Consider the following 27838-nt stretch of genomic DNA (forward strand, 5'->3'; position numbering starts at 1 on the left):
TGATTACCCCCTTGATCAGCGCAAAGCATTTTTAGTGTAAATATAAATGTAATACACAGCGCTGTGTCATCAGTGTCTGATTTAATATAGTGTGTGTATATATATATATATATATATATATATATATATATATATATATATGTATACAATTCAGTTTATGAACTTACAATTATGTTGCATTTCATATTTATAATATACCTATTTCTAAAGGATTAGAACCTTCACGTCCTCCAATTTAGTTATAAGAAGACTTTTGCAAATTTGTTTATTGATTTGTGTTATATATATATATATATATATATATATATATATATATATATATATATATATATATATATATATATATATATATATGGATTTCTTTTTGGGGTTGGGTTAACTTAAATTGTAAAAAAGAATATGACTAAAAAGACCATTTGCATTTTACATTTTTACAGTGGTTATAGAGCCTTCCTCGAGTGACTGTGACATTTCTGCCCAGAGAAGCGAGTGTCAGCAGTGCAGTGATACAGTAGCAGCTCAAATGTATACCCTCCACTACTGAATGTAGACCAGATCAGCAGAACCCGATCTCTCTGTGTCGTGACATCATTTTTTCTGAACAGAGCGACTGTGTATTTGAGGAGCTCAGGGTTATAGATGTGATGAGTCATTGATGTACTGCATAATAGCTACAGCTATAGTTCAGGCTGAAGATATATACAAAGACGTATTGTGTCTTTTTGCTTGTTGCCAATAGAGATATACTCTTCCGATGAATTTATTAATGATGCTCAACTTCTGATGAATCTTAATTTGTACTTTGCTCACAAAGACAGTGACTGGGTTCTTGTTCGTGTAAAAATATTTGTATAAAATGTATATGGTTATTTAATGCCATTTAAACAGTCAAATAAACATGTTACACATGTTAATTATGTGGCTCTAACAGTTTTATTTATTAATTTACTTGTTTGATAATCTTTTACACGGGTTTGTCAGTTTTTGGGCTTCATAATTATTCAGTACTTGGTAAACAGCCACTGGTGTTACTTCAAAAATGTTTGTTCAGTGCTGGTGACGCACCAATCTGACCTTTACTCTCTGGGTATCGACTAAAGCAGATCCAATATAATTAGCTGAGAATGAGCGGATTTATATCTACATGGGGAGAGAGTTCTCTTGTTGCACCACCTTGTTTCTACAGTAGCTCACAGCAATCAAACCAAACCTTTAACCTTTTCACGCTGCCTGAAGGCCACTCTAGTTCTCCGATGGACATGGAAAGGGAGTGGTGTTGGTTGCCATCCGCTAGATGGCGCTAAATGCAACACGTTGCTCCTTTTAAGGCGACTGTTAGCAGAAGCTGCGAGTTAATATGTGTGTCGCAATAGTAGCCCACTGCATCAAATGAACAGAGCTTGGACAAGTGGCGCTGTGGCTAAATGCAACTGAATAAAGGTGGAATCACGGAAATATGGCGGTTACGAAGAACAGATTTGTGGATTGGTGACGTCCAGCCAACCCAATCTGCCTCTATGGCCGGTTCTGGGCCATTTCATATTGGTGCATCTCTATGCATAGTTGGAGGTGGAGTTACGCAAATGCTTTATTCTCATTAGTCTGGTCTATTCTTTCTCAAACCGAAACCCATTGTTTAGTTTAATAGAGATAATCCCAAACTCTATTTTACACCACCTCTTCTCCTCTCACTTGATTCGCTTTGTTTCGTAATTATGAGTGTCTGTGGGTGTGTTTGAGGTTAGTTAAAAAAGAAACCTCGGCCTATTTCCATCCTGCTTGCTGCAGCAGAAACAGGAAATGGAAGGCGTTTTTTAAATGAGGGCTTTAATGTCAGCATGTGCCCTGCTTTGTTCTTTTATTCATGGGGCACGTGACGCCGTCGCAGAAGGCCATCAGTTCTTCACTTTATCACTTTTTTGGGGTTAACCTGATATTGTACTTAATGTCCATCACTCACATTGTTGCTCTTTGAACATATTTGAACGCGCAATCGAACATATTCTGTCGTTCACCATCACTGCTATTGCTCCGTGCTCCTCTCCCTCCCTGGGCTTTTATGTTTCAGTCAATGTTGGCTGTCTGCAAAGTGTCTGTTCTGTCCTCAGTGGGATGTCTGCTGCTGCTGTGTTTTCTGCATCCCATTTAATTTGACTCGGGTTTCCTCACCGAGCCGGTTTCTGTTGCGCATTGCTGTCCCGTGTTTGAATCTGTTTAACCTTCTTCTTATCTGTTGCGTGAGACTCTGTTGATCAGTCTTGTAAACTTTTACTCCTACGCCGTCTGTCTTTGAATCCACACCTCCTCTTCATTCACAAAAATCAAAAAACATGCTCTCCCTGAGGGCTGATTTCAATTCTTACTTTACGTGTTCGATTCAATGAAAGTTGGATTAAAATTAGATGTTTGTCTCGTTCTATTTCTTTTTTGTTCAAGTTCTGCAGCGTATGTCCGATGCTATAATAATTCTTTGTCTCATCTTTTGCATAAATAGTCTGTATATGCCCGTGTTTGGTGCTGTGAATGCATTCCTGCTCTCTGTCTCCACACCGTGGCCTCGAGCACTTGGATTGAACCGACATGTTCATTTCCACAACAAAACAAACGTCCCTCCAGTCACGTGGTCCCCCATTTCCCTCTCTGGTCAGATAGTAGAGATCAATCTCTGGGGGGGTTGGGGCAACATGAGCAGGAAAGCGGTACAAGCGTAATCCATGGTGTGTTATGGGGAAAGGAACGCCTACCAGGCAAATGGAGAGTCAAACTCACCCCGCCATCCAATCCCACAAAGCAGTGTGGAGGGATTAATCTAGATTATCCGCCAATGCTATTCTTGGAGTTAAATTAAAAATCTCTGGGCCAGATTAGGGTTCAAGGAATGTTAATCCCATGATTGCTGTTTTGCTGACTAATAGTTAATGACTACTATCTGTTAAGGTGTAACTCATTCCATGAAATATGAGTTGAAACCTCTATTTGTTGCATTACTCTTTTGAAACCTCCGTATAAAGGGCACATCAAACATGTACTCAGGGAAAATGAGAGTAAATCAATTCACTTTTATTTCAAAGTAAATCAATTCCTGTTTTTGCCTGATCCCTGTGGGGACACCTTTTTTATTATTTGATCATGGCAGTTATTTTACTTAGCTGGTCAGCAGGGGGCGCCAGTGAGAGTAACACGTCTGATTCAGTGGTTGACTCTTCTCTGGAGGAGCTGTCCATTCAGCACCACTCTGTAGTGCGCTTCTCCTCGGCAGGTTGGACAGTGCGTGAAACCAAGAGTCAAACTACAATCACACACGCACACGCACACGCACACGCGCACACACACACACACACACACACACACACACACACACACACACACACACACAGCCAGAAAGATGAGACCAAATAAAGTGGGACAGGCTCCAAAGTTCCCAAACACACTCAAATGGGACCAAAAGTATGGCCTGATGTATGAAATCCATCTTTCAATTATCAGGCATGGTATTATTTGCAATATGCTGACATCCTCTTCCTGATGGTTGTTAAATTAAATTAAATTGACAAAGCAAACGACAATGGGTAGCCGGCCTCTCTGTTTTAAATTGAGGTAAACAGCCTCCTGTCACAAATATTGGACATAACAGGCTAACATCTACTCTCCTGTACTACTCTTTTATAATCACTTGTTGTTGTTGTTGTTGTTGTTGTTGTATAACAGCATTTGTTGTGGATGTGAAAGTAATAAAATGTCACAATGAACCCTCTTCCTGCTTTGATGCATTCTTATTTATGACAATATATATTAACAACGCATGCTCCTCAGTGCATCAGCTACATTAGTAGTGGAGGCGAGGTCGAGATGAACTGCTCGTCCATTACAGGAAATCTCAGCAGTGGGGGGTTGGCAGGTGACATCATACTGCATGAACTCTGTGTCTCTCCTAGATGTTTCCGGGAATCACGGCCAACAATGTGATTTATACTGGCATTAGTAAGGTGCGCCATGACTGCAGGTATTGTTTCCGGTGGGGGAGGAGGGGGCGGGCTCTGTGACATTCTTAGCAAGCCGTGACGAGGTGGGCACCAGATGGCCTCGGTGTGAGACGACTTTCTGTCCGCTTGCTCGACTGAAGCTCAGGCTACATCCCTCACTGCTTGACCTGGGAAGGGATTAGAGCTCTTATATATCGCTGCCTCTTTTCCTCTCCTCACTTTTCTCTCCCTGCAGTCTTACCACATTTGTTGCAACGGGGAGAAACAATGTCGGCTAATAATACACATCATCAATGACTGCTCTCGCCTGTCCCGTGGTGCAGAACGAGAGGCACGCTCATTGACCCCCCTTTCCTCTTAGAGTTTTTCATAATAAAAGTAATCATGACATGTGTCTGAGGTGCTTATACAAGTCAGCGGTCGATGGCTAGTTGTAGAAGGTTTTGTGGAGCCCTCTGCAGGCAGAGCTACACATGTGCAAATATGCAAAAGAAAAAGAAGAAAAAAATTGCAAAGATGTTTTGTATTTACTTTGGAATAATGGAGAAATGCCAACTAAGACTCACATTCACAAAGTTATGATAAAAAAAACCTGCCTTTCATGAATCTGTCCCACTTCTTTGTAATCCCATTGAAAAACGGGCCTATTCAATTAAGTTGGCATCAGTTCCAAAATGTCTTCTGTTCAGTCTCTCCGATGACGTTCTGCTCGACGAGGAGTTCGTGATTCATTATAACTTAGAAAAATGACGAGAGTGCAACAGGTGTTACGTTCCCTGGCATGCTATAGGTCAGAAGTCTCTAGAAAAGAAATGTAATGCACAAGCGTACTGTGCACATCACCAAAGTTAAGCGTCAACTCAGAGCTCTTCTACTGATCTCAGTTCTGAAGTGTGTGGTGAAACTGACATGAGACACAGTCTGTGACAGGATTCTTCTTATTCTTTTTACTTTTTTTCTTTTGAAGTTGCCTCCAAGTGAGTCATTCGCTTTCTCTCTTCTAGCATCATCGACATCTGGAAAAAGAAAAGAAGAAGGTTGAATGAATGAAACTCAGTGACTCAGCAGGCAAAGCTCGATAACAATAACAACGACTTTATATTGAGCTATACTTAACTAAACGGATTACTACGTGCTTTTTACAAAATTAATACAATTATTAACCATAAGGGGTTTTCATCAAAGCGTGTGTGTGTGCGTGTGTGTATGTTTGTGTGTGTTTCTGGGCCAGTCAACCAGAATGTCAGTTCCTGATGGTGGCGAGTGTTTTGCATCAGCCACAGTATTAGCCATCGTTAATGAGGTGTGATTTGTAATGTGCAGGGCTTTAAAAGGATTAAACGGGAAGAATGTGCTGCCTCCTGACCCAGTGCCTGTGGCCATTCCTTTTGATGGCAGCTTGTATTAAAGCGAACGCTCGGTGGCTCTCTGACCCCTGAGGCCTGAGGTGGTCAGGGAGAAGAAAGGCTGTGATTCTGGAGGAAAGACGTGTCATTTGAACTCAAAACTCAGACAAACACCAACCTCCTGTCGATGCTTCCTCAGAAGCATACTTGTCCATATTTGTGATTGTTTAAATGCTGCAAAGACCACCCCTTTTATGTGAACACGCTCATAGACGGCTTGAGAAACAAACCAACCCTGTCCTCTAAATAACATGATCATCTCAGAATAAACCCACGGCTGCTACTGTCTGTTAACTAGTTATCTGGGCATGCTGACATGCGGCTCACATTAAAACAGATAAGTGCGCAGATGAATCCCTCCCAAACACGTTCTCTCTGGTGTTCTGTTTTTTTTTGTTTTTTTTTTGGAAAGCACAAAATGAAAGACGCCACACGTCTGCCTATTGAGACACAAGAGTATATCGCTGTTAATCCAGAGCCCGACAGGCCCGCTGTGTCGGACGAATGAAGAGGATTTACGAAAGGCCCCGGTTAGATTTTAAACTCCGGTTATTGCAGTAATAAAACATTCAGGAGTCAACTACGCAAGCTGAGTCACCATGATGTCCATCGGATTTATCATGCATGCAGAGCACGAACACAGAGCGTGGCTATAAACACGGGGAGTACCCCAGTACTCTGAATGCATTAAGAGATTAACAGGGTTAGCTGCTGACACTGATCAGGGCTGGAGTCCAATACAAGAGGAAAGAATTGCAGCAGGTCCCCCCCCACACACACACACACACCACTCCCCCACTTAATAGCCTTCTCATACATTGTGTGGAGGTGAGGGTCATTGCCCAGGGGATGTTATGGCCGGAGGCTGCTACCCTGGTCGAATCCTCCACACTGGGCCAGCGAGGCTTATGTCGGAGAGAAACAGAGAAAGGGAGCCATCTAGGGAAGAGAACGGAGAGAACAGGAGGTGTGGAGGGGGGGGGGGGGTAGAGAGCCTGCGCCTGCTCACTGTGAGCACAGCAAGTGCAGCTTTCATCCGCAGCAGAGAACGAGGGAGAGACGAGTGAGAGTTTGAGCGAGCAGGCGGACGCTGTGAGGGGGGGGGGAAAGCGTGAGAGGAATGAGAGAAAAGACACGGCGTTAGAAAGGAAGAGCGACCCGCCATGTCGGCGGCCGTCTGCAGTCGCTAGCCCTGCTGCGTGCTGCGGTTTGTGCATTGGACACTGCGGTGCAGGTCGCCTCCTTCTCTTTTGGGAGAACTGAAGAACCTCAGGGAGGTGTGAATTTCTGGCACAAGTGCTCGGCACTGCGGCACCTCGGTGCAAGCGACGGAATGTAGCGGAAAGGCGGAGGATCATCCGTTCAGACTTTGGACCCCAACCATCCATCTGTGTCTGCATCCACTGCTCCCTTCGTCTGCCCACCGCCACCACCCTGTGTGCATCTCTGTGCTCTGTGTATGGGAGCTGAGGCTTTGGCAGGCTGTCAGTCAGCATGCGGCGGTGTGAACGGGCAGCCCAGTGCCCACAACACGCTATGGACGTCAGACACTCCTCGCTGTACTAATGAAAGGCTTCAAGCTCGCCTGGTAAGGCTAAACGGACAGCGGAGGTTTTCTCTTTGTGCGTGAGATTGTGTATTTGAAATTTGAGCTGTGTTCTCTGCCCCCCCCCTCTTTCCCTCTCCTGTTTAGCTGTTATATAGCAGCTGTATGGCTGTCGTGTATGCAAAGTGCAACCCGGCCAGGTGCTTGATGCCTGTGACTCCAGGACAACGTACTCTGTCGACGAGGCCCGGATGCACAGACAAACATCTGTGCTTTTTAAAGAGGGCACATTAGATATGATCACGCGTGTCTGTCCATCCTCACCGGTGCATTCCTCCATGGTTATGTAAATCTACAGGGAATGCATCGGTAAGTAATAAGGGGCCAGTTTAAAGCGCCACTAAGCTGTGACCAGAGAGTGTGCATCCAGTGCGGGCCAGTGTGTTATTTTTTGTTATTTCTTCCGCTGTGGCGACCCTGCTCTGCTCCCCTCTGGCGGGCTCAGTGTGAGCAGAGCAGCTGAGGAGAGGCACTCACGTGGCCGCCTGGAAAAGAGCAGGCACATGCTCCCTCCGTCTTCCCCCGCTTTTCCGCTCTCGCTCGTCCTCCCCGCTTGTTTTCCCCCTCCGTTCCCCTCGGCGTCTCACATGGACCCACAGATCCGCGTCCAGGTGGCCCCCGCTCTCACTTTTCCTTTTCCTAACCTGTTTGGCCACAGCGTGTGCACTTTCTCCATCGTCTCCTCCCTCCATCCTCTCCTTCCACCCCCCTGTGTTTGTTTATGCTCCTCCTCCTCCTCTTGCCTGATATTTTTAGAGACGAATTACAGAGCACTGCAGGAGGAAAAAAAAAACCAGAGGGGGAGCAGTTTCGGCAACGTGCGTCCTGCTTCCTTCCTTCTCACTTTTATGAGGATCTCTTCTTTTCCCTATAGGACCTCTTTTTTCCCCTCTGTCTCTTTTTCACTCTCTATATTTGTCTCTTCTTCTATCATTTACAACCATCTCTCTTCTATACTCTGCTTTTTTTTAAACCTCTTAAATCTATTACTTTGTTCTCCTGTTTTGTTTTTTTCTTCAGACTGTTGACTGAAGCTTTGAACATTTCCTCTCACGGCTTCATGTTATTAATTAGATTGAGTGCATACTGTATGTGTCTTCCTGTTTGGCACATACACACAGGTTGCTTTCCCATTGAACAGCCATCTGTTGGCTTTTCCATAGTCTCTTACACATGTAGATGACCTGTCTGCTCGCTGGCTATAGTTTGCAGGCCATGTTGTTACGTCATATTATGATTTTTACGTGTTTATCTAGACTGTTTTGGTAAAACAAAGTTTTAAAACTTACGCCATCAATGAGAGGATCCAGCGGGAAGATCACTCTGGTTATTTGTGTCATTCCGTCCTCCCACGGGCAATCTGCTTCTTAGGTAAAACGGTGTGACCTCGAGTTCGTCCCATCAGTCAATACTTCAATGTGTTATAAACCAGTAGCTGCCACCAGATAAAGCAGCTTATTTACATACACTGGAAGCAGTAATTTATCCGGGTACTCGATTGAACTATACAGTGATTGTTGTAAACTCTCAGTAAGTTTGTAATAGGGCAAAAGTATTTGTTCTTCCCATTTTTAGTGTGTGCCGGCAAATGAGATACCTAAAGATGAGGATGAAGCTCTGATTATTGCGTCCTGCATCACACAAGTGCTTAGCCTGCTTACAAGATGCCACAAAAATGAATGCAAGGAAGCCGATTTTAGTGTTAGGATTTGCATCAACAGTGAGGTTGTATTTCAAGTGTACTAAAATTGCATGAACAGAAAGCACAGATAGAATAGTTTAGATAATGATGAAACGATGGAATTGTAAAAAAAAAAAAAAAGAAGAAGAAGAAGAAGTATATGTGTCATTGTAATAAGAAAGAATCTTGTGATGTCCTGAAAGTTGATGTCAGGGGAAGCGAGTGTCAAAGGGTTTTCAGGCTGGAAATCCAGGCTGCCCTGTTGGGTGTATGTTTGTCACCGTGCATCATGCTGTGATTGAGAGCCAGGGTGAGGGGGGGGGGGTAGATATTTTTGCAGCATTACTTACTTATCAGAAGACAAGGCAGAGATAAAGGGAGAAAGAGGAAGGGATGGAAAGAGAGAGAGCATGTATGTGCACGCATGCCCGCGTGCATGAGCGTGAGATTGCTCAGGATTTGGCGGCGGCCCCAATGTGGGGATGTTTGCTCTTGATACGACATTTGGTGTGACTTAAATCTGCACACAGATGTGCACACACAGCCAACAGCAGCAGCTGGAGCAACAGCGAGACCCAGGCAGCCAGCTTGAGCTGGAGCTTACTCTCTGCACGTGGCACCATGGACAAGCCTGTTGTTGCCGCTTGACAGTTGGGACAAACTGGGTGCAGACTTGCACACATAAATGTATGTGTTTGTGTGTGTGTGTGTGTGTGTGTGTGTGTGTGTGTGTGTGTGTCTTTACACCCGACTCATCTGGTTAATTGTTTCAGCTCCTTTATCTTATTGATCGTCACCATTCGGAGCAGGTGTGGAGAAGTCTCCCGGCCGGGATTTTTTCACACCCTTTGAGACTGCAGCTTTTCGCTCACGCTGTCATGCAGATGAACCGAACATCAAAGACTTTCGGAAACTTGCGACGTCCAACGGCATATGCACGGGATGCTTCGGATTCTCGCATGCGCACGTGCATACCGAGCCCCCAGGCGTGTACTTTTCCAGCGCCGAGCCACTTATTTCTCCCTGGGCTATTTTAAACTGACTTGAAAATGGTAGCTCCCAGGCCTCTGCACCAAGAAGATTAATTTCAGTATGTGAAGCATCAAAGAGAGGGAGGGGGTTCTTCTGCATTAAGCGTAGGTGAGCTGCTGGTCGATCAGCTGGTCCTCTAGATCTGAAACGGACATCACAAGGGATGATTAAGCCCTCTTTGCTTCAGCAAAACTACTTTGACTTGCTTGGAAAACCGACATGTCCACAGCTAAGAGTTTGTTAGGAATGTACTGGGCTCGGAACCAACAGCAGCCTTACAGATAAAGCACTGCACCATCAGACTGGGCCACAATGGACTTCCGACTGCACAGCAGGGGCCCTGCAGGAAAGAGAAACCGCAGAATTGTTTCCCTTCTGGCCACAGCTTATTAACTTTCTCTCTCTCTCGTTCCCTGTCCCCTTTTCTCCCTCTTTTTTTTTATACTGCATCCTTCCCACAAGCCATTTGTCATCGCTGATTACGCTCTACTCCCCGCCTCACTCTTCTGCCTGCTCCCGATACAAGCTGCTATTTTTCTATCTTTTGCGCTGCGAGGGAATTTGATTGACGATGCATTGATTGGTTTGCAATGATTGATAAAGTCATTTAAGAAAATAGAGTAGCTTGCATAGCACTTTGTGTCTAAAGTGGTATTTTGTGTTCGCATTAACTAGGACTAGAGAGGCTGGTTTCATTAATCTTACAGTAATTATGAAATGTTCGGTGTTTATTAAACATTTATAAAGGCAGACATGACAGGCATCTTCCTGATGGATGTCTGGTGAAAAGGCTTCACGTTTGCATTCCACACACAGTTTTCTCAAATATAGCTTGTCCAACAAATAAGTTCATTTTCCATAAAGCTTTTTAAAGGCATAACCAGAACCTGCTTCCCTTAAACTGGCATGTGTTTATTGTTTTCATATAATTTATTAGTTATTTGTTTTTATTTGCTCTCTGCCCACAACACTTGAGGAATCCATACTTAACCTTCTCTACCTGGAGGCTACAAAGAGTTGTGTATTGTAGACGTAAAACTAAGTGTTAGGTAATGCACACATGGAGGAAATTGAAAATATGTTTTTAAAATAAGGAAGGTCCATATTCATTTAATGCATAGAACAAAGCATCAACGCATCCTATGGGGCATGTAATCTGGTCTAGAAATATCAGAGATGACTGAAATAAAGCTAAAAATGTGTGTAATTCCTAATCTTGCGTCCAGAGAAGGTGGATCAGTCATTGATTTATGCATTTTAGACGAGTATACAGAAACATCTTTAATTAAAATGTAGATATTTAGGAGCAACAGGGTTTTGTGAAGATAAGATATTCCTTTATTAGTCCCGCGGTGAGGAAATTGCAGGATTACAGCAGCAGACAGGTAAAGTGCACACAAGAGACACATAGTCAAATAAAACAGGAAAGAAACCACAATAGCAATATTATATATACAGACAGAATACAATGTATTTAAAAATGTACTTTTATTGCAACAGTTGAAGTGATGAAAGTGATGCCAAGCCGCTTTGAATTTCACTGTGGAGTATAGTACAGGATGGGTCGCCTCTGATAAACGCGGGAATTCAATCTGTTTCTTCATCAACATAGTTTGTACATGCGTCCTTCAGGACGCGCCGTGACGAGTAGGAAGTGGTTCGGATGAGCGTTTCTCTTTTCAACAGACACTGCACCAGTAGGAAAAGACATTTATGTCCAAGCATCAAGGCAACTTTTCTTGGTGCAACAAATGTCACAAAATGTCAGTTTAAACACACAAACACACACACTCTCCCCATCCCTCACCTGCTCTCGGCCTACTGTTTATCCCCCCGGCCGGCTTCCTTCCTCCTATGTGTCCCCTGCAGATGGCGGCGGCTGTGTCCGTCCCACCGGGACAACGTGTCCCACGGAGGCTTAATCCGGTTGCCAGTTTGCTACCCCCCCCTCCTCCCGCCCCTCTCCGACATCCCACCGAGTCCTTGAATCACCTCACAGGGCCGAGTAGTGAGTGCTCTTGAATTTAAATCAGTGGTGTTTAATTATAGCTGCTTTTAAAACCGGTTCTTGGACCCAGAGGTACAGCGGGTCACAGCTTCAATGAGAACCCAACAAAAATTGGTACAGGACCACGTTAGGTTGCCACACATGGAGGATAATTAGGCTGCTTAATTAAGCCTGGGCCAAACGCTGCAGTTATGCTCGTGGGATTGGATTTAAATAGTTTCAGGAAAGGTAATGACCCACCGTGGCTTCTCTCTGTATTTTATTGTCTTTTCTTCCAAGCTGAGACGCAGCGATCTACACGGAAAAGTTTGTGTCTGGGTCTCTCAAACCGTCTCGCCGGGGCGAAATGGAGATATCAGCTGTCAGAGACCCACCGATCGCTCCTTTCACTCCGGACATGTACCCGGCAAAGTGCACTTAAACTCCCGGGCTTTGTAGATAACTAATGGTGTGTGTTGACGCTTTATGCTGCAGCATCACCCCGCTCACACACACACACACACACACACACACACACACACACACACACACCCTCCCGCTGTGCTCTCGTTCTCCCTCCAGTTGGGAACACTTCAAGTCGCGGTGCGCATGAATGGCTTGACGCGCTGCCATGGCAACTGCACGGCCGAGACACAGTCGGTTTGACAGACATTTCCGACCCAGCCGGGCGTCGCCACATTTGATGTTGCCGTGACAACTCGGTAAACAGCGCGCCTTCCTCGCCGACAAAAAGATGGAGAAATTTGTTTAGTATTTGAGTGTTTAACATTTTAGGGGTGGGTGTTCGGCTTACATTTACACCATGACTGAATTGGAAGGGAAGTGAATGAGTACGATGAGTGAATCAACAGCTAAGTGCCCACGACTGTTCATTACGTATTGTTTCTTCGTGTGTGTGTGTGTGTGTGTGTGGTCAATCTGACTATCTGCGTGTCCCTTGGGTGCAACCACGAAGAGAGCAGAGGTCCCCTGTAAGTAGGTCAGTTGTTGGTGCGAGGCCGGACGGGCTTATCTGGGCACACAGTGGTCCGGCTCAGTGGACCAGCTCCCTTTGTTCCACAGCACGGCTCCGCTCAGCGCTCCCACAGAGGCCGCCAGCGCTCGCTGCAGGCCCCCCCACCCCCTCCCCACCCACACACCCTCACCCGGGGTCAAGTGTTTCCAGCAGCTCAGCTCAGGGCTCCTCCGCTGGCGTCTCTTTAGAGATCCAGAGGTGGTCGCTGGCTGTGGACATCTTTATGTATGAACACGGGAATGGGTCACCTCAAAATGACCTCCACCTTATTTTCCAGCAGTACAGTTTGTGTGAGTTAAGTAGTAAATAGTACTGCAGCGGCCATGTTTTCATACGGAATGTGTTTCTCTTGTAAACACCAATTAGTTTGGCTGTGTGTAAGTTACGGAAAAACACTTGTTGGACATGCGGTTGCAGCCATGTGGAGAACGCCTTTCAGTGTGTGGGTGATATGAATATATGTATTATGTATACAAATATTTTAAGAGCTGATTGACTTCATTACAGGCTTTGGAATAATAAATCAACTAAGAATGTAAAGACTGAGCATATTTATACATAAATGAACACATTATGTATAATGAGGAGATGCCAAAACACAAAAAGACTAATTGTGTGAGATAATGTTCCAAATGATACTTAATTTATATATTTTACCTTTTTCACAGCAGACATTTCATCTAGTTGTAATAAGGCACAGGGAAAGCACACTTTAATATGAATGAAAATAAGTCCAAATTATGCTTGGCTGAGGAGGAAAAGTTGATGTATCGATAAAAACAAAGTGCAATGGAATGAAAAGTGTAAGCTACAAATCATAGTGTGTCACTCAAACTTCCACTGCACAGATGAAAAGTAGTGGTGGACGAAAACATCCGATAAGTACGCAGCACGTGAGGAGACTGTAACCTTCCACAAATTGATTCACGATGAAACAAACTGGAAACTCACTTTAAGTTGCATTTTCTGTTGCACATTTACTGGAGATGTGATTAAGTGTTGCGCTGCGTTTGGATGGAAACCTGATTTGTTTGTTTGGAAGTGAGCCAGCAGGCACAAAACCAGAGCAATGAAACTGAAGCAGCTAAATGGAATGCAGCCAGTATTGATTTTTTTAGTATTTACACATCTGCTTTTCCTTCTGCATTGCCACAAAATGTCAAATTTCAAATTAGATTTGTTGTTGTTATGCACCAATGTTATGACTAAAACTGCTGTGGAATAAAATATCAGGTTTGGACATTTTACTCTGTTTGATCATAATCAGTTTAATATGTGACTGCAATGAAATTCACACTTAAAAAAAAAGTCTTTCATGGGGGTTAATTGGAAGTTTAAAATAGATGGCAGTGATGCACAGTGGATGATATTTTATATTTTCTTTCCTTCATCGTCATTTATCAGACGATGCCAAACAAGGCCTCGGGGAAATTGAAATCATAGAATATGTCATTTAATATTTGAAACTGGGCTTTCCTTGTAATTATTTATTTGATATTAACGAGATACAACAATCATTACAATATTTGAATTTCAATAAAAACCTATTTCTTGACACCCTGAAGTCAATGTACTGCCACATTTAAAAAAAATACTTTTAGAAATGTCTCACTCGCACGTCTTTAACACGAAAAAAGTTGTCCTTTTGCATTTACTTTACCTGATTCCAGACTTTTAATTGATTTCTAGTTTTCAAAGGCAAAAGCAAGTTGATATGTGCCACTCTGCATCTACGTGAACCCATGATACAGTATGTGTTTCCCACTAACCCTGCTCTGGCTTATTGTGCGATTCAGAGGGAGCTATGGATGTAAAGTGACCTGAATGGCGGTGATGTCAGCCCGTCCATTCATGAAACACATGAATAATTGAGGGAGCAGCAGGCTCAGTACACCAGCACCAAGTAGAGGTGGAATGCAAAGTGAAAGCCATCTCTTTCCTCATTTGCTGTCCCTCGCCCGCCCCCTTCTCCCTATCTCTTTCTATCCGCTCGCACATTCTTCATATCTATTGTCAGTCTGTTGCCGTGAAGTCCTGTGAACGGGGAGCAGGGAGAGCGAGAGAGAGAGAAGAGCCTCACTTAGGCAACTAGCGGATGCAGTAATAGCGCCGATGGTCCAACGGCTGGAAGAGCGGAGGAAGAAAACGGGGGGAATGGAAAAGTGCAGGCTGCCGGAGAAAGCGGCAGCTCGTCGGCCTCGGTTAGACAAAGGAGGAGAGGAGTGAGCGATAGCAGGAGAAAGCAGAAGAAGGAGAAAAAAAAGACGGAGCCTGCTCTCCAGAGAGAGAAACCCCTGTTCTCCGCTGTCTGCCGGGGAAATACGTTCTCTTCATCTCACTCGGCTGCGTCCGCTTCCTCCTCCTCTTCCTCCCAATCCTCCCGACATGCTCCAGAACTCGCTCACCCTCCTTACCTATATCCCTCATCCCTCTCTCTTTCTCTCCTTACCAACCCGCCCCTCCTCATCCTCCACGTCCTTCATCCTATGCCTCATCCACGACTCCCGCTGCGTGAATGACTCCATTTGAGAAGGGCTGATCGCAGCGGAGCGGCTCTCTCATGGCTACGACCAGGTTAGTGCTGGGAACAACACGCCTGCCTACCTGGCTGCAATCGCGCGGACCCACACGCAGCCTGCATGATGATGAGTTTCCCTGCTTGGCAAGATCAACATGTGCCATTTCGAAGGAGAGCCCAGACCACCGATGCCTCTGCTTTGGCAGGTGGTGTTAAGGGCAATGTAAGCTGGTTATTAGGAGATCAGAGCTGGCCGAGGAAGATCAGTGGCCCTAAGCCTGCGAAAGAAAATCTCCCCGACTGCCTCGTCCATCTTTTTTCTTCCCTCGCTCTCTCTCTCCCCCTTTATCTGTCCGCTACCTTTCATCCGCCGAGAGAGAAAAGAAAGTGCGGCGCGCGGTCCTCGGGATGATCCGCTGGATGAACAGCTCGTTACTCGGGGCTGCCTACGAGGACATGGTGGTGTTTGAGTGTGTGACGGTGGCCGGCGAGGGTTGCCACTGCCTTGAGGGCTGCTACGGCGAGGTGTTGAGGGACTGTGTCTTTCACCAGGGGTATGGCGTGCTCTGTGATGCAAGTACACGTGTGCGTGTGTGTGTGTTAGTAACAAGGAGAGGGAATGGGTGGGGTAAGATGGGTTTGATTATATAACTTGTGCGTTTAAATGTGGAGGCGATTGGGTGTGCAGTCTTTGGTATATAAGGTGTGTGATGTCTGGCTGTGTGCGCTCGGTGTTCACATGCGTGCGTGTGCGTTCCCGTGCGTGCATGCGCAGTGCGTTTGCTGGTGAGCGGTGGTGTTCCTCACTGCCAGATGGGTATTTTCCAGGGTCAGCAAAACTGTGAAAACAAGCGCGGCGCTCAGAAAGGCCCGGAACTCCGTTTCTATTGTGAAGCTGAACGATTGGACAGCTTGAGCCGGTTGGATTTAGAGCTTTAGAGCTTATTTAAAGAAAAGACTGTAACAAAGTGGTGCGAGCAGCATGCTTGTTTCTCTTTTATTTATTTTTGTTTCACTCCATATGTAACAACTTGACCTACTTTGAGGGACATGGAGGCGTCTTTGTCTGAGCGTAAAGACTGATGCAGATGACTTCTGTGCTTGAGGTTCAATTCCTCTCACACATGATGCAAATGACATACTGTGCTGAACAAAATTCCACATTTCAATATATAATAAAAAAGTAGGATGTTAAAATGCAAGATGCAGTTATTTGGGATGAAAGTAGACTTTGATTTATTGTCTGTAACCGCATCGTGGACCATAATGTTCACTCGGAAAAGAAGCTTCTTAAATTGCAGTAGCAGTTTAATTAATTAAGTTTCTGCTATATATTAGAAAGCATTATTAGTGTTCTTGAATATGCAATGTCATGTTTTCTTTAACTATGTATTTATTCTTCTTGGAACAACTTAATTTAATGTGGATCTAATTCAGCGAGCCAAAATATATTGCATGTACAAATTAACAAAATAAATATTGCAGACCAGCTGCAGAAAGTTATTATTAGATAGTGATATCCATAAATTTGATTTATGGATCGTACAGCATAGATGACTCCAGAAATCAATCATGAAAAGAGCATAAACGTCCGGATAGGCCGTAGCGTCTGTCACTCTGCCTCCCTGCTGTATTTCCCGCTCAGACCGCATCTCTAACCGGCAGAGCTGCAGAAGTATATTTAGTCACACACTCTGAATATTTAAAGCACTCTCTCTGTTCACTGTTGCTATAGCGATATCCATCCTAAGCTTAGCTTTGTTTGAGCTTTGTTAATGCGTGGGCGGCGCTCTGAGAGATATGCCTTTTTAATTGTTAAATTGTTTGTCGGCTCTCTCGCTGCCGTCGAAGGTAAATGTGGACCGCGGTGTTCGCATCACAAAATCAATGCAACGGAAAAAGCTTGTGTGAGTGCTGCTGAAAACAGCAGTTTTCATAAGTGAAGCACTCATGCCTGCTTTCATTGCTCTAATTCCAGTAAGCCTTTTTTTTTTTTTTTTTACATTGAAGAGAACAGCGTGTTGTTGTTTTTCCTTATCGCTCCACCCCGGTGCAGGTTTTCCTTCATAGTATCTGAATGACTAGTGGGTCATCATACGTTGAGAAGAAACAGAGCTGTGAACAGCTGTGTCTATTATTCTACAGCTATAGAACTCATCGTGCTTTTTTTCATGTCGGTTCCCCCCGAGCAGCACGGCCCACCGACAACGCACCGACAGGTTCTCTTGCTTCATGTCAAACTCTCAGTGTTCCGTTTCACGAAGCGGCGACGAACAAAAGCATCCGTGAGAGATGCTTTTGTCTTTTCCTCTGCGGCCTCGCGTCAGCCGCATGTTCCCTCTCTCCACACCACCATTCTGGTTCAAAGAGCAAACTGGTGTGTGTGTGTGTGTGTGTGTGAATGACATGCAGCGGTGCCTCGTCATTCATGTGTTGATGACGGACCACGGCGTTCCCATTGTTTGCTGCCGTGTGTGTCGGGAAAGGCGAGGTGATCCGGGAATTCCTCATCGGCTCAAAACAACAAGTGGAGGTTCCTGTATCAGAAGAAACTGTCTCTTTCTGAGTCAAGGGAAAGTACTGAGTGTTGATCCTCTCTGGGTTTTTTTCTGGCCTTTGTGCGTCAATCACAGTTCTTAATCATGAAAACTATTGCTCGCAACCTTTAAAGAGCTTCAGTTACCTCATTATAGCTAATGTGTTTTATGTATCTTCCAAACCCTTTTGCCTCGGAGGCCATGCCACTGGTTAAACCCATGTGTATACGTAACATTACTTTCAAAGATTGTCGCTCTTTAGTTGTGTAATGACTGACCTGATGGGGCTTGAATTTAACCTCACACTAAACCTCAACCCCTCCCAGTCTTACACCTGTCCAACCCCGACCTGTAGTGTGTGAAGGAGTGTGAGCGTGTGTGTGTGTGTGCCAACTGAGACAGGGGATTACCAAGGCATGGAGGAGAGCCCCACTGGCTCACCATCTGAATGTGCTTCCTTTGTCTGAGTAACATGTGTGTTTGTGTGTTGCTTATACATTAATTTGCAGGAGAGACGCGCAGTTACGTGACTGTTGGGAACACAGTGTGTCCATTATGTCTGTCGTCAACCAAATATTTCTGTTAATGGCTCCATTACTGCCGGATCAGTGTCGGGCGGTCCGTTCAAACGCTCTCGGGATTGGATGGGAGGTTGTGGAAGACCGTAACTGTTTGCTTTGGGATCCAACAAGTTCAAATGCAAACACAGTATTCTCTAAACAAATCCTTTGCTGCTCATTTCTTATATCCATAATAGTTTTCGTAGATATTTTATTGATCCCTCCATCTGTCGTATTTGCTCTCCGACCTTGATTTGAGAGGCAGAGAGAGGTGATCCTCTCGTTAGGCTCTACCGTTCCTGGAAAACGATGCCAATTGTCAACAACACGTAGCCATCTACTGATAATCACCTTTGAGCCTAATTACCGCATCATGTGTATTCAACTCCTAATCAGGCAGTAACAGGTAGAAGTGGCTAGCTTCAGGATAGTCTGGTTAGTTAATGTTGTACCTGGTTTCACTCATGAATAATGCCAGGTGTCTCTGCACTGCAGTCCTTATTGATGCAGACTCCCTCTGTTGGCTGTCTGAGAAGAGAGAGAGAGAGAGGACACGATGTAGAAAAACAACAGATGAACCTGTGATCTCTGCAATGGTGTTTATGAAAACTACGCTATATGTGTCTGTTCTTGTAAAAAAAAAAAAAAAAAAGAAAGCACATTAAAAACACAAAAGTATCTCTCCCCAGCGTGTACTTTTTAGTACTTCATTCATTTTATTTAGACGGACGAGAACCGGCTAAGCTGCTCCCAAGAGCAAACCGATGATCTTGAGCAGGACATTCAGAACGGCCACAAGCAAATATTCAATAACAATAATAATAGGAAGCCCACAGCATACGATAATGAAATCATCCTCGGAGGAGATACACATTTTATTAATGTGTTGCTCTGACTGTGGAGAGCTGTGGCCAAGCGTACAAAATGGTTCAGTGATATGAGAACCAGAGGGCTTCTACTTGCCAGTGCCTGACAGACATGTGGAGGATGTAGCCAGGATTCCCTCTCTTACTTTGTGCCGCATACAGACCACAGACCACTACAGACGGGAGGTCACTCACATTCTAGCCAAAGACAAAGTGGACCAATGTTTCTGCTTGATTGTCACTGACAAACCCCCCACATCACCTTTTGTCCCACATCAGCACGGTCAAACTGTAGTATCTGTTTCTTGTAGTATGTGTTTTATTTAGTCAACCATTACATACAATGCAATAAGTAAAGCCACAATCTAATATGCAAAAAAGAAAGACTGGAAATGTATAGGTAGAAGCGTAATTTAATATATTCATACATACATACATACATACATACATACATACATACATACATACATACATACATACATACATACATACATTTCATTCACACTCTCACACTCAAAAAGATATATTGTTAGAAACGGTCCTTTTGAAAACCAAAAATGAGTTGACCATTCTTACATTTATGTTAGTGTTGTTCTATAATGGAACTCCTGCAATAGAAATACATCTTTTAATCCACTTTTTAGCTTTTTGTACAGTAAACTTATAAACATCTGTCAAATCATTTTTACACTCATGTATTACAAACAACCTTTGTACACACAAAGTTTCCACAATGCACTCGCTCCACCACCCAGCTAAGTCTTGTACCCTGATAGCGTCGCAGTGCAATCAAAAGACGATATGCTTTGTCGTCTGATTTAGTTTGACTTTATGTAACTCTTTTAGTGTGCATGTATATGTTTCCAAAGATCTGTGAAAAGTTACTTTGCAAAAAAATGGTACAACCCCCATATCCAACAATTGTTTGCACTCCAGGGAATATCAATCAAACTAAATATCTCAAGCATTATTAGGTTTCATGAATCAGGATTTTAAATTGTTTTATTCTGCACTAAAAATAATATCAATAAAAATGGGTATATTATTTTTGTATTTAGATGTTTTTGGAAATTATCTCTGAATTTCCCATTCTCTGGCCCAATAAAAACAAATTATGTTTTTTCTCAAACTTTGTTTCAGGTCTGTATCAAATGTGTTGGTATGGAAACAGCCGTTGGCCCGAAGGGTTTCCCAGCAGTGTTTTATGATGGAGGCAACAACTGCGCCTAAAATTAAGTCCACCTCAGCCTATATCATAAAACAAATTATACACCTATTAAATAAAAACAGTAACCTTCGGGGGGAAAGCCCAGTTAGTATTTCATACAACCAAATAGTATTTCTTATTTAATGCTTCATGTGGATGTTGTTTCGGACGTCATCTATTAACGATTGATTGATTGTTTGCGAAAAGAGATGTGACAGAATCTTGAGTGGCTTATGGCCTCTGCTGAACAATTTGATGGGTGCAATCCTTGTTCATTTGCCAAGAACATGAAAGGTGCAGGTATTGGTATTTAAATACACCATCCACACACCACGTGTGAGTGTGTCTGTGTGTGAGAGAGGGACCCAGACAGTCTCCTGGCTCAGACAAAGAGTATTATGCATTCTGAATATCGATGCACTTTCTACCACCGTAGTGAGCATTTGTGCTCTTCATTCCCTTCATGGATGACATGCGCAACCTGATATACCCATAATTTCTAGATGAAACCCGTGATGAAGGCAGAATAGATTGATACAGCTGCCATTTACCTCAAATAGTTAATGTTCCACAGCAAACATCTTACAAAGGGAAATTTTCCTGCACATGTACTCCTAATCAGGTCAGTAGGGACTCGTCAGGAGTCAGTACGCCATGTACAGAACAGCAAATATGATCATCCACCGAACAGCAGCCATTGGGATAAATCGATGTCAAAGGTAGCGTAATACGCCAGACGTGCATTAGCTATCCCCACGCATTAAACAGATGCAAAGGCTCTTTGTTGTCCTTGCCTTTTTAAAATCAACCAGCGACTGGTCCGGCCGACCCTGACAGTCAGACAGGAGCTGTCAGCGCTGGCCACTATGAGTCAGTGCTTTGAGCTGCACCGCAGTCCCGAATGCAGCCGTAGATCAGTAATTCATGGGCACTAACAGCGGCCACTGGCTGCCGGTGACGTAATGGCTTGCATAACGCCATGTCAAGTAACCGTGCCTGGCGGGCGCACTGCCACTCGGATCACTTTCAGGGCCTTTTGTTCGGCTTCTGTCATTGTGAGGAGGCGGCTTCTTGCTGAGCCATTGATGTGTGTGCGTGTGTGTGTAAGAAAAGAGGGTGTCTCGTGCTGAATCACAGAGGCTACCTGATAGTCACGTATACGATGTGAGGAAAGGGACTACCTGTCTAGAGCCAGCGGTCCTCCCACACGGCTGGAGAGCTGTTAGTGGATGTAGAAAAGCGAGTCCCCGTGTTGGAGTCCACATGCAGCTCAGTTTGAGATCATATAATTATGTGCGTCAGGCCCCCTTCAATAGCCAGAATGATGCCATTGTATTTCTGCTCATTTGCTCCTTGTCATGTCCTCCAGGGTAGCATTTCAGCAGCCATGGAAACAGTTTTTTTTTTCATCTGGCCTCATATAAATGTCAGCGTTGAGACTGTAAAATAAATTGTGTTTTTCAAGCCTCTACGTCTCTTGATCAAATTGGTCGATTGGCTCAAAATCAAGCATTTGCCTGTTGCTTCTGAAATGTGGCATCTGTGAGAAAATCCAAAAGCCATGCATGACATTTGTTTTCCTCTCTGCTGCCGCTACTGCGGCGGTTGTTGATGTTGTTGTTCGCTTCCCGCACAAGCTTAGCTGTCATTAGCCAGGTTAGCACATGGTGCTTCAAGCCTGTTAAGCCCCAAACGATGCACGCATGAGGAGCCGCTGTACCCGCTGTGCTGCTGTCCACGCTGATCTGTAAACTATTGGCACCCGCCTTGCACTGTCGTTTTTTTTACGTCCACATATCCAAAGAGTGCTTGTGTGATTTCTGTGACGCACTTTGCTGCAGATGTGATTTTCTCATCCCTCGTTCTGTCTCCTCTCTTTCAGCACTGCCAGTAACTCAAACAAGAGCACGCCCGCCTGCTCACCGGTCCTGCGTAAACGCTCGCGCTCTCCCACACCACAGAGCCAGGAGGGCGAGAACATGGTGGAGAAGGGTTCCGACCACTCCTCTGACAAATCCCCCTCCACGCCCGAGCAGGTCGTCCAGAGAACATACTCGCTGCAGTCAGCAAGAAGCGGGGGAAAGAACTCCAAGGTGAGCGGCCAGGAGATGCTCCCCTGTCCTCGGTACCTGTTTGACAGACAGAAGGGTAGCCTCACAGGGTTTAGTGTCTAGCTCCCAGCACTTAAAACCACACTATGTTCTCAGTGCAGTCACGAATGCTCAGCAGTGCGTCCTTTCCAGTGAAGAAGAGTCGACTCTCGGTAGTGACCAACATTGTTCTGAACATTTTCACAGAGTAGCTGTTGTGTTGTGAGCCGCTTCACTGTTTGACACGAGGTGCCAATTTCACACGCATGGAATGAAGTTAAACCAGTCAGGTTATGAGGGCTTAAATCACTGCTTTGAAACTATGAGTTATCTCCTGACCTTATGAATGAGCGACACACATTACGACTCTTTAAACTTGTTAAATGTGATGACCGAGCTGACATATTTGATTTGTGATGACAGCTTATTTACCGCTTGCTCTGAGCAGTGTGGTTGCGCAGTAATTCTTGACCCACGAACCAGTATTTCTTTTTTAAAGAACATGTTGCATTCACTGTAACGCACGAGTAAACCATGATTATTGGAGTGCTTGTGAAACACTAACGCAACTTGTTTACTTCCAGTAAGAACATGACGTGTCACATCAGAAAGACAACAGTGACATGAGGTTATTAGCTGAGTGCAAATCTTGATTTTACAGTGATCAAAGTGACTTTATGATACTGGAGATGATGTGGCAACGCTGCCTGTCACATTCATTCATAAACCGTGACGGCGTGAACACGTCAGAGTCGGCCCGGATTTATATTTACCAGTGTAGTGACGCACTATGGGTTCAGATCCGTCCCATTATTAATGATGAATGCACATAGAAGAATTCACAAATGTAAATGATTGTCTCCACAAAAACATTTCAATGCACGCAAACATAGTTAGTGTTTGTAAATTTGTTTTAAATAACAACATATAAATATGGTTTTGATCACATTTTCAAATCCTTTGAAATACACATATTTGTGGATTTCTATTACATGTATTTAAAACAATACATATTTGTGTGTGCATCAGAAACATATTTGTAAATCTTTTATTCATCATATCCATATATAATGATAACTATTTTTTGTGTGCATTAAATTGTGAATTCCTTTGTGTTTTCATTACTATTGAGACCGATCTGAACGCATAACGCACCGTCTATGATTGGTTATTGACTTGTAATTACTGATATGTAACACGTGAGCAGCAACCATCACTCACAGGAGAGATTGCACCCTCCACTCCATTCCAGCCTTTCATTTTGACATCCCGCATACTCCCTAATCTTTAATCTCTTCCTCTTCTAAAACTGCGAGATAAAGGTGTTGTTTTTAGTTGAGTTAGTTTGATCTTGGCTTATTTAGTCACTATTAAGTTTCTTAGGCTCCTTGAAATGGGACATCAGAGTCAGGTCAATGGTGCACAGCGTTAAATACGGTGTAGCCGCTAGCAAACAGCAAGTCTTCATCACAATGACTCTGATGAAGACTCGTTACTAAAACGTGAGTTTGTGCACTTTTGTAAATTCTTGCTAACATATGACCTAAAACCATGTGCTTCCCTCAATGAGCTTCCTCATCTACTTGTTGCTTCAGTCAAGCAAGTGTTGCTTTTAGGTTGTTTATCCGTGAGATGGATGTGAGCAGATTTCTACACTTTAAAGTATAGTCATTTCATGATAAAAACAGTTGTGATATTTCTGACACTTTAACATGTTTCTTCTCACTCTGAGTGTGTTTGGACGTTCGATAAATCATTTCTCCCAAAAATTCAGTCGACAAGTTTGGCATGTTTGGGTTTAAAGGACAGGTGCTTTTTTTTCCAAGTCTGTCTTAAAACAATAGTCCGTTGCCCGTATGAGCAATGCAACAGGTTTTGCTCGGCATCATTCCTCCTCTGTCTCATACTGGCCATAAAGAGATCATTTCTAGAGTTCAACCCAATGTTAGTGATGGGGACAAATAAAAAAAATTCAATTTAGATCCTTTTTTTTCCTCTTTACTACATTGAAAGTGCATAAGGAAAACATCTATTGATGGCCACTAATGATTCTAGCAAACATAAGGCAATTTTAAGGCAGACTTGCAAAGGAAACTATGTATGAACATAAGTTACAGGGCTTATTATGGTTGACAGAGGTTTGCTTTGTTGTGAGGGTTTCCTGGTGACTGAAAAGTGAACACCGGCAGCATTGATTGATGCTTTTCAGGCTCTTTATCTTAAACAGCGGTTGCTGCAACTCTTCATAGATCAGTTAAGAACAGGAAAAGAGCCCTTATATCCGCTGACACCACCGAGCTCTTACTGAAACAATAGACGCTGATAGAAAGAGGTGAAAAACACAAGAGTGCAGGTGTTGTATTTGCCGTCCTCCCCCTCATCTGCATCTCCCCTCGTTCACAACTCAACTCAGAGACGGATTGAATCTTGCAGGTTGTTTCACGGAAGGAGCATGTGGCTCTAATGTTTTGTACGCTCGGCAAAATGTTAGAAGTAAGCCGTGTCACTGGCGTCTTCATGTACCTTCTCATCTGTCTCTGCTGTTCTGAATCACTTGTTGTTTTTGTCTCTTTTTATTTCATCATTTTTTTTGTCTCCACAACACAGTGTGCACGCCTTCTCTTTATTTCTCTCTCTCTCTCTCTCTCTCTCTCTCTCTCTCTCTCTCTCTCTCTCTCTCCCTCTCTCCATCTTCCTCTTTCTCTCTCTCTCTCTTTTGCTACTGCTCCATGCCATATGAAAATGTGTGCCATCTGATAATGACTGTTTCGCTCTTCTGTTGGTACTTTCAGCTGTTTTCTTCTTGCGGTTGATTTCTTTTTATTTTCATTCTTCTATCTGATTTTTCTTTGTTCTTCTCCTGATTGCATGCTAGTCTCACAAGCGACTTTCCAAAGTAAGCATTACTCTTTTTTCTGTTCCTCAAATATCTCTGTGCCCACCCTTCCCTCTGCCCCACCTCCTGTCTTGTGAGCTGCTCTGTGGAAATGTCCAAACCCCCTGTTTGCAACGCTTTCACCCTGAACCCAGCTTGTTCCTGTGCAACCGTTACAAGCCCCATCTGCACCCACAATCATAGCAGATGGACATTTCTGAAAAAAACTGTCAACCCCACACAACCTCACTCACTCCCTCTCTTCTTCTTCTTCTTCCCCGTCCTTTCTCTTCCTTTTTGGTGATATGCAATGTAGCAGATTCCTAATAGCATTTTCAGATATTTGTGTATAGCTTAGTAATATAGTCAAGATCAGGATGTGCTCTTTTTTTTCCAATTAAAATACAGAAAAATAAAATAATACTAAATTCAGATTTCACATTTGATGGAGAAATTGAGTGTTGAGGTTTTGTCACATTCTAAGAATGAAAAAGAAGATTTCTGGCCCAAATTCCTAATAAACAATACTGCAAATAATTGTCTTAATGAAGTTCCTCTCTCTTTTCCTCTTCTATTTCCACTTTGGATCGTTCCGTGTCCCTCTCTTGACAAACGTATCTCGTTGCATTTTGGTTATGAGAGCTTCAACATCCGTCAGGCTGCAGAGGGATGGGCCCAGCGTCCCAGTCCAGACCTCCAGCACTGTTTGAGCTGCCCACAATGAGAGCATCCCCACCCTGCCCGCCTGCCTGTACAAGGGTGCAGGCTGGTGCCACATTTTTATAGTGCATCACCCATATTGTTGCTTCATCCATTAGATTTGCTACTTGTCAGGCCTCATCTCGTCATTTATTTCTTTACTTTTTTGCTCATCAAATTTATTGCAGTACACAGGGTCTCAATTAATCGACACAGGCAGAAATGAGAAACAAAGGGAGACAATGAATGAGAGTTTTGCACACTCTGTCTCTCTCACACGCGCAGACACACACACACACACACACACACACTCACATCCCAATTGATTCAGTCCTTTTTCACTTCTGTGCCATGGTCCCCCTCAACACCCCCCCCCCCCCCCCTTACCCCTTTACGTCAGCCTTTTTGGTCGGCAGTGGTCACATGACACCAGGCATGGCGTGAGGTCGTCCCAGCAACGTGAGCTTGATCAGCCTGGCCCTAATGCAATCCAAATACAAGAGTGCATTCAGCGAAAGGGGTTCCATGCCCCTCTGCGGCACAGGCCATGTGACGACCATAGTTACGTTGGCTCAACGATAATCACTGAGGCGTTTCATTGCACATGCAGCCGAGGTAGAGAGTCAAATTTAGTAGCACCGTCAGACCTCTGAACCTATCGCATGGTAACGACAGTTACGTACTTGGGAAGTTGTTTCATTAGCCACGAGCTCATCGGACCTCGACATCTTCTCTCTCACTCCCTATTCCTCTCTGTGTTCATGTTGCTCACTGCTTTGGTTAATGTTTTGCTTTCTCTTTTAATTTCCTTTCAGTATGACAGACTAAACCTGATTAAAGTAAGCATTTCTTCTTGTTTTCATTTGACCCATTGACAATCCCTGCTGGACCCCATTAAAATCCCCCCGGCCCTCCACTTCCTCTGTAGCTGTGCGACTGCAGGATCCCCTTTGATAGTTTCAGGCCCTCGTGTCCTTTCCCATGCTTTCCATCCCCTGAATTAATGTGGGAGGGCAGTGCTTTGTGAGCTGTGTGAAATATAATTTATTCCAAAAATGTCTTTATAGTGAAGATTTAAAATCCTCTTGTAATCTGAAACTAATTTCAATGTAAAAAACGGATGCTCCCGTTGTTTGAATTGACTGTTCAGGGGTTTAAAACCATCACTTGCACAACAAGGGCCCGCTTGACCATCGTGGTGGAGACATTTTAGATGTGACAAATGTCCAAAACAAAGATGCTTCGTGAATCATTTGAAGCTATCTGTCCCATGTTTGCAATCCACAGCCCCCGTATGTGACATTCAAACCAAGTGATATAGTTCAGACAGACCCAAACCACTGTAAGTCACAGAGGAGTCCCCGACAAAACTCTATTCAACTGTTTGACTCTCTCTCTCCTTCTTTCCAAACGGATACAGTCACAATAAATAGTAGCTCTCCGTGTAAACAATGCTGTCATAAATCTCTCAAACCCACTAGCGTGAAGCCACCCCACGCCAAAGACAATGGCACACACACATACACACACACCACTTATCCAGACAGTGGTCTCAGAGTAATTCCTCCCTCGTGTCTCTGTCACCTTCAAATCAGATTAGCCCACATTAGCCCGGCTATCGTCACAGCCAGGCCGGCGACTGCAGCTCACTGCCTGCTTACCCCGCTCGCACCAGATAACCAGAGACCCTGTCGGACACCGAGAAAACTCAGACGGCCCGAGGCACAAAAGAGACATTGAATGTGTTCAGGGTTT

General features: G+C 44.1%; 1 protein-coding gene across 9 annotated transcripts in view; it reads left to right on the forward strand.

Moving 5' to 3' along the window:
• gramd1bb (GRAM domain containing 1Bb) overlaps window positions 1-27838 on the forward strand; it is a 95675-nt gene that overhangs the window by 48680 nt on the left and 19157 nt on the right. For 5 of the 9 annotated variants that reach the window (XM_068585870.1, XM_068585872.1, XM_068585874.1 and 2 more), the window contains 2 exons: window positions 22302-22512; window positions 25385-25405. In XM_068585870.1, coding sequence (XP_068441971.1) covers window positions 22302-22512; window positions 25385-25405 — 232 coding nt within the window. Of the gene's footprint in view, window positions 1-6446; window positions 6978-14765; window positions 15306-22301; window positions 22513-25384; window positions 25406-27838 lie in introns of those variants that run through there. The other 4 variants (XM_068585871.1, XM_068585873.1, XM_068585877.1 and 1 more) reach the window with 3 other exon arrangements.

This window comes from Clinocottus analis, unplaced genomic scaffold, assembly GCF_023055335.1.
Source record: "Clinocottus analis isolate CAN_PGR_092001 unplaced genomic scaffold, fCliAna1.0.p SCAF_2, whole genome shotgun sequence".
Lineage (NCBI taxonomy): Eukaryota > Metazoa > Chordata > Actinopteri > Perciformes > Cottidae > Clinocottus > Clinocottus analis.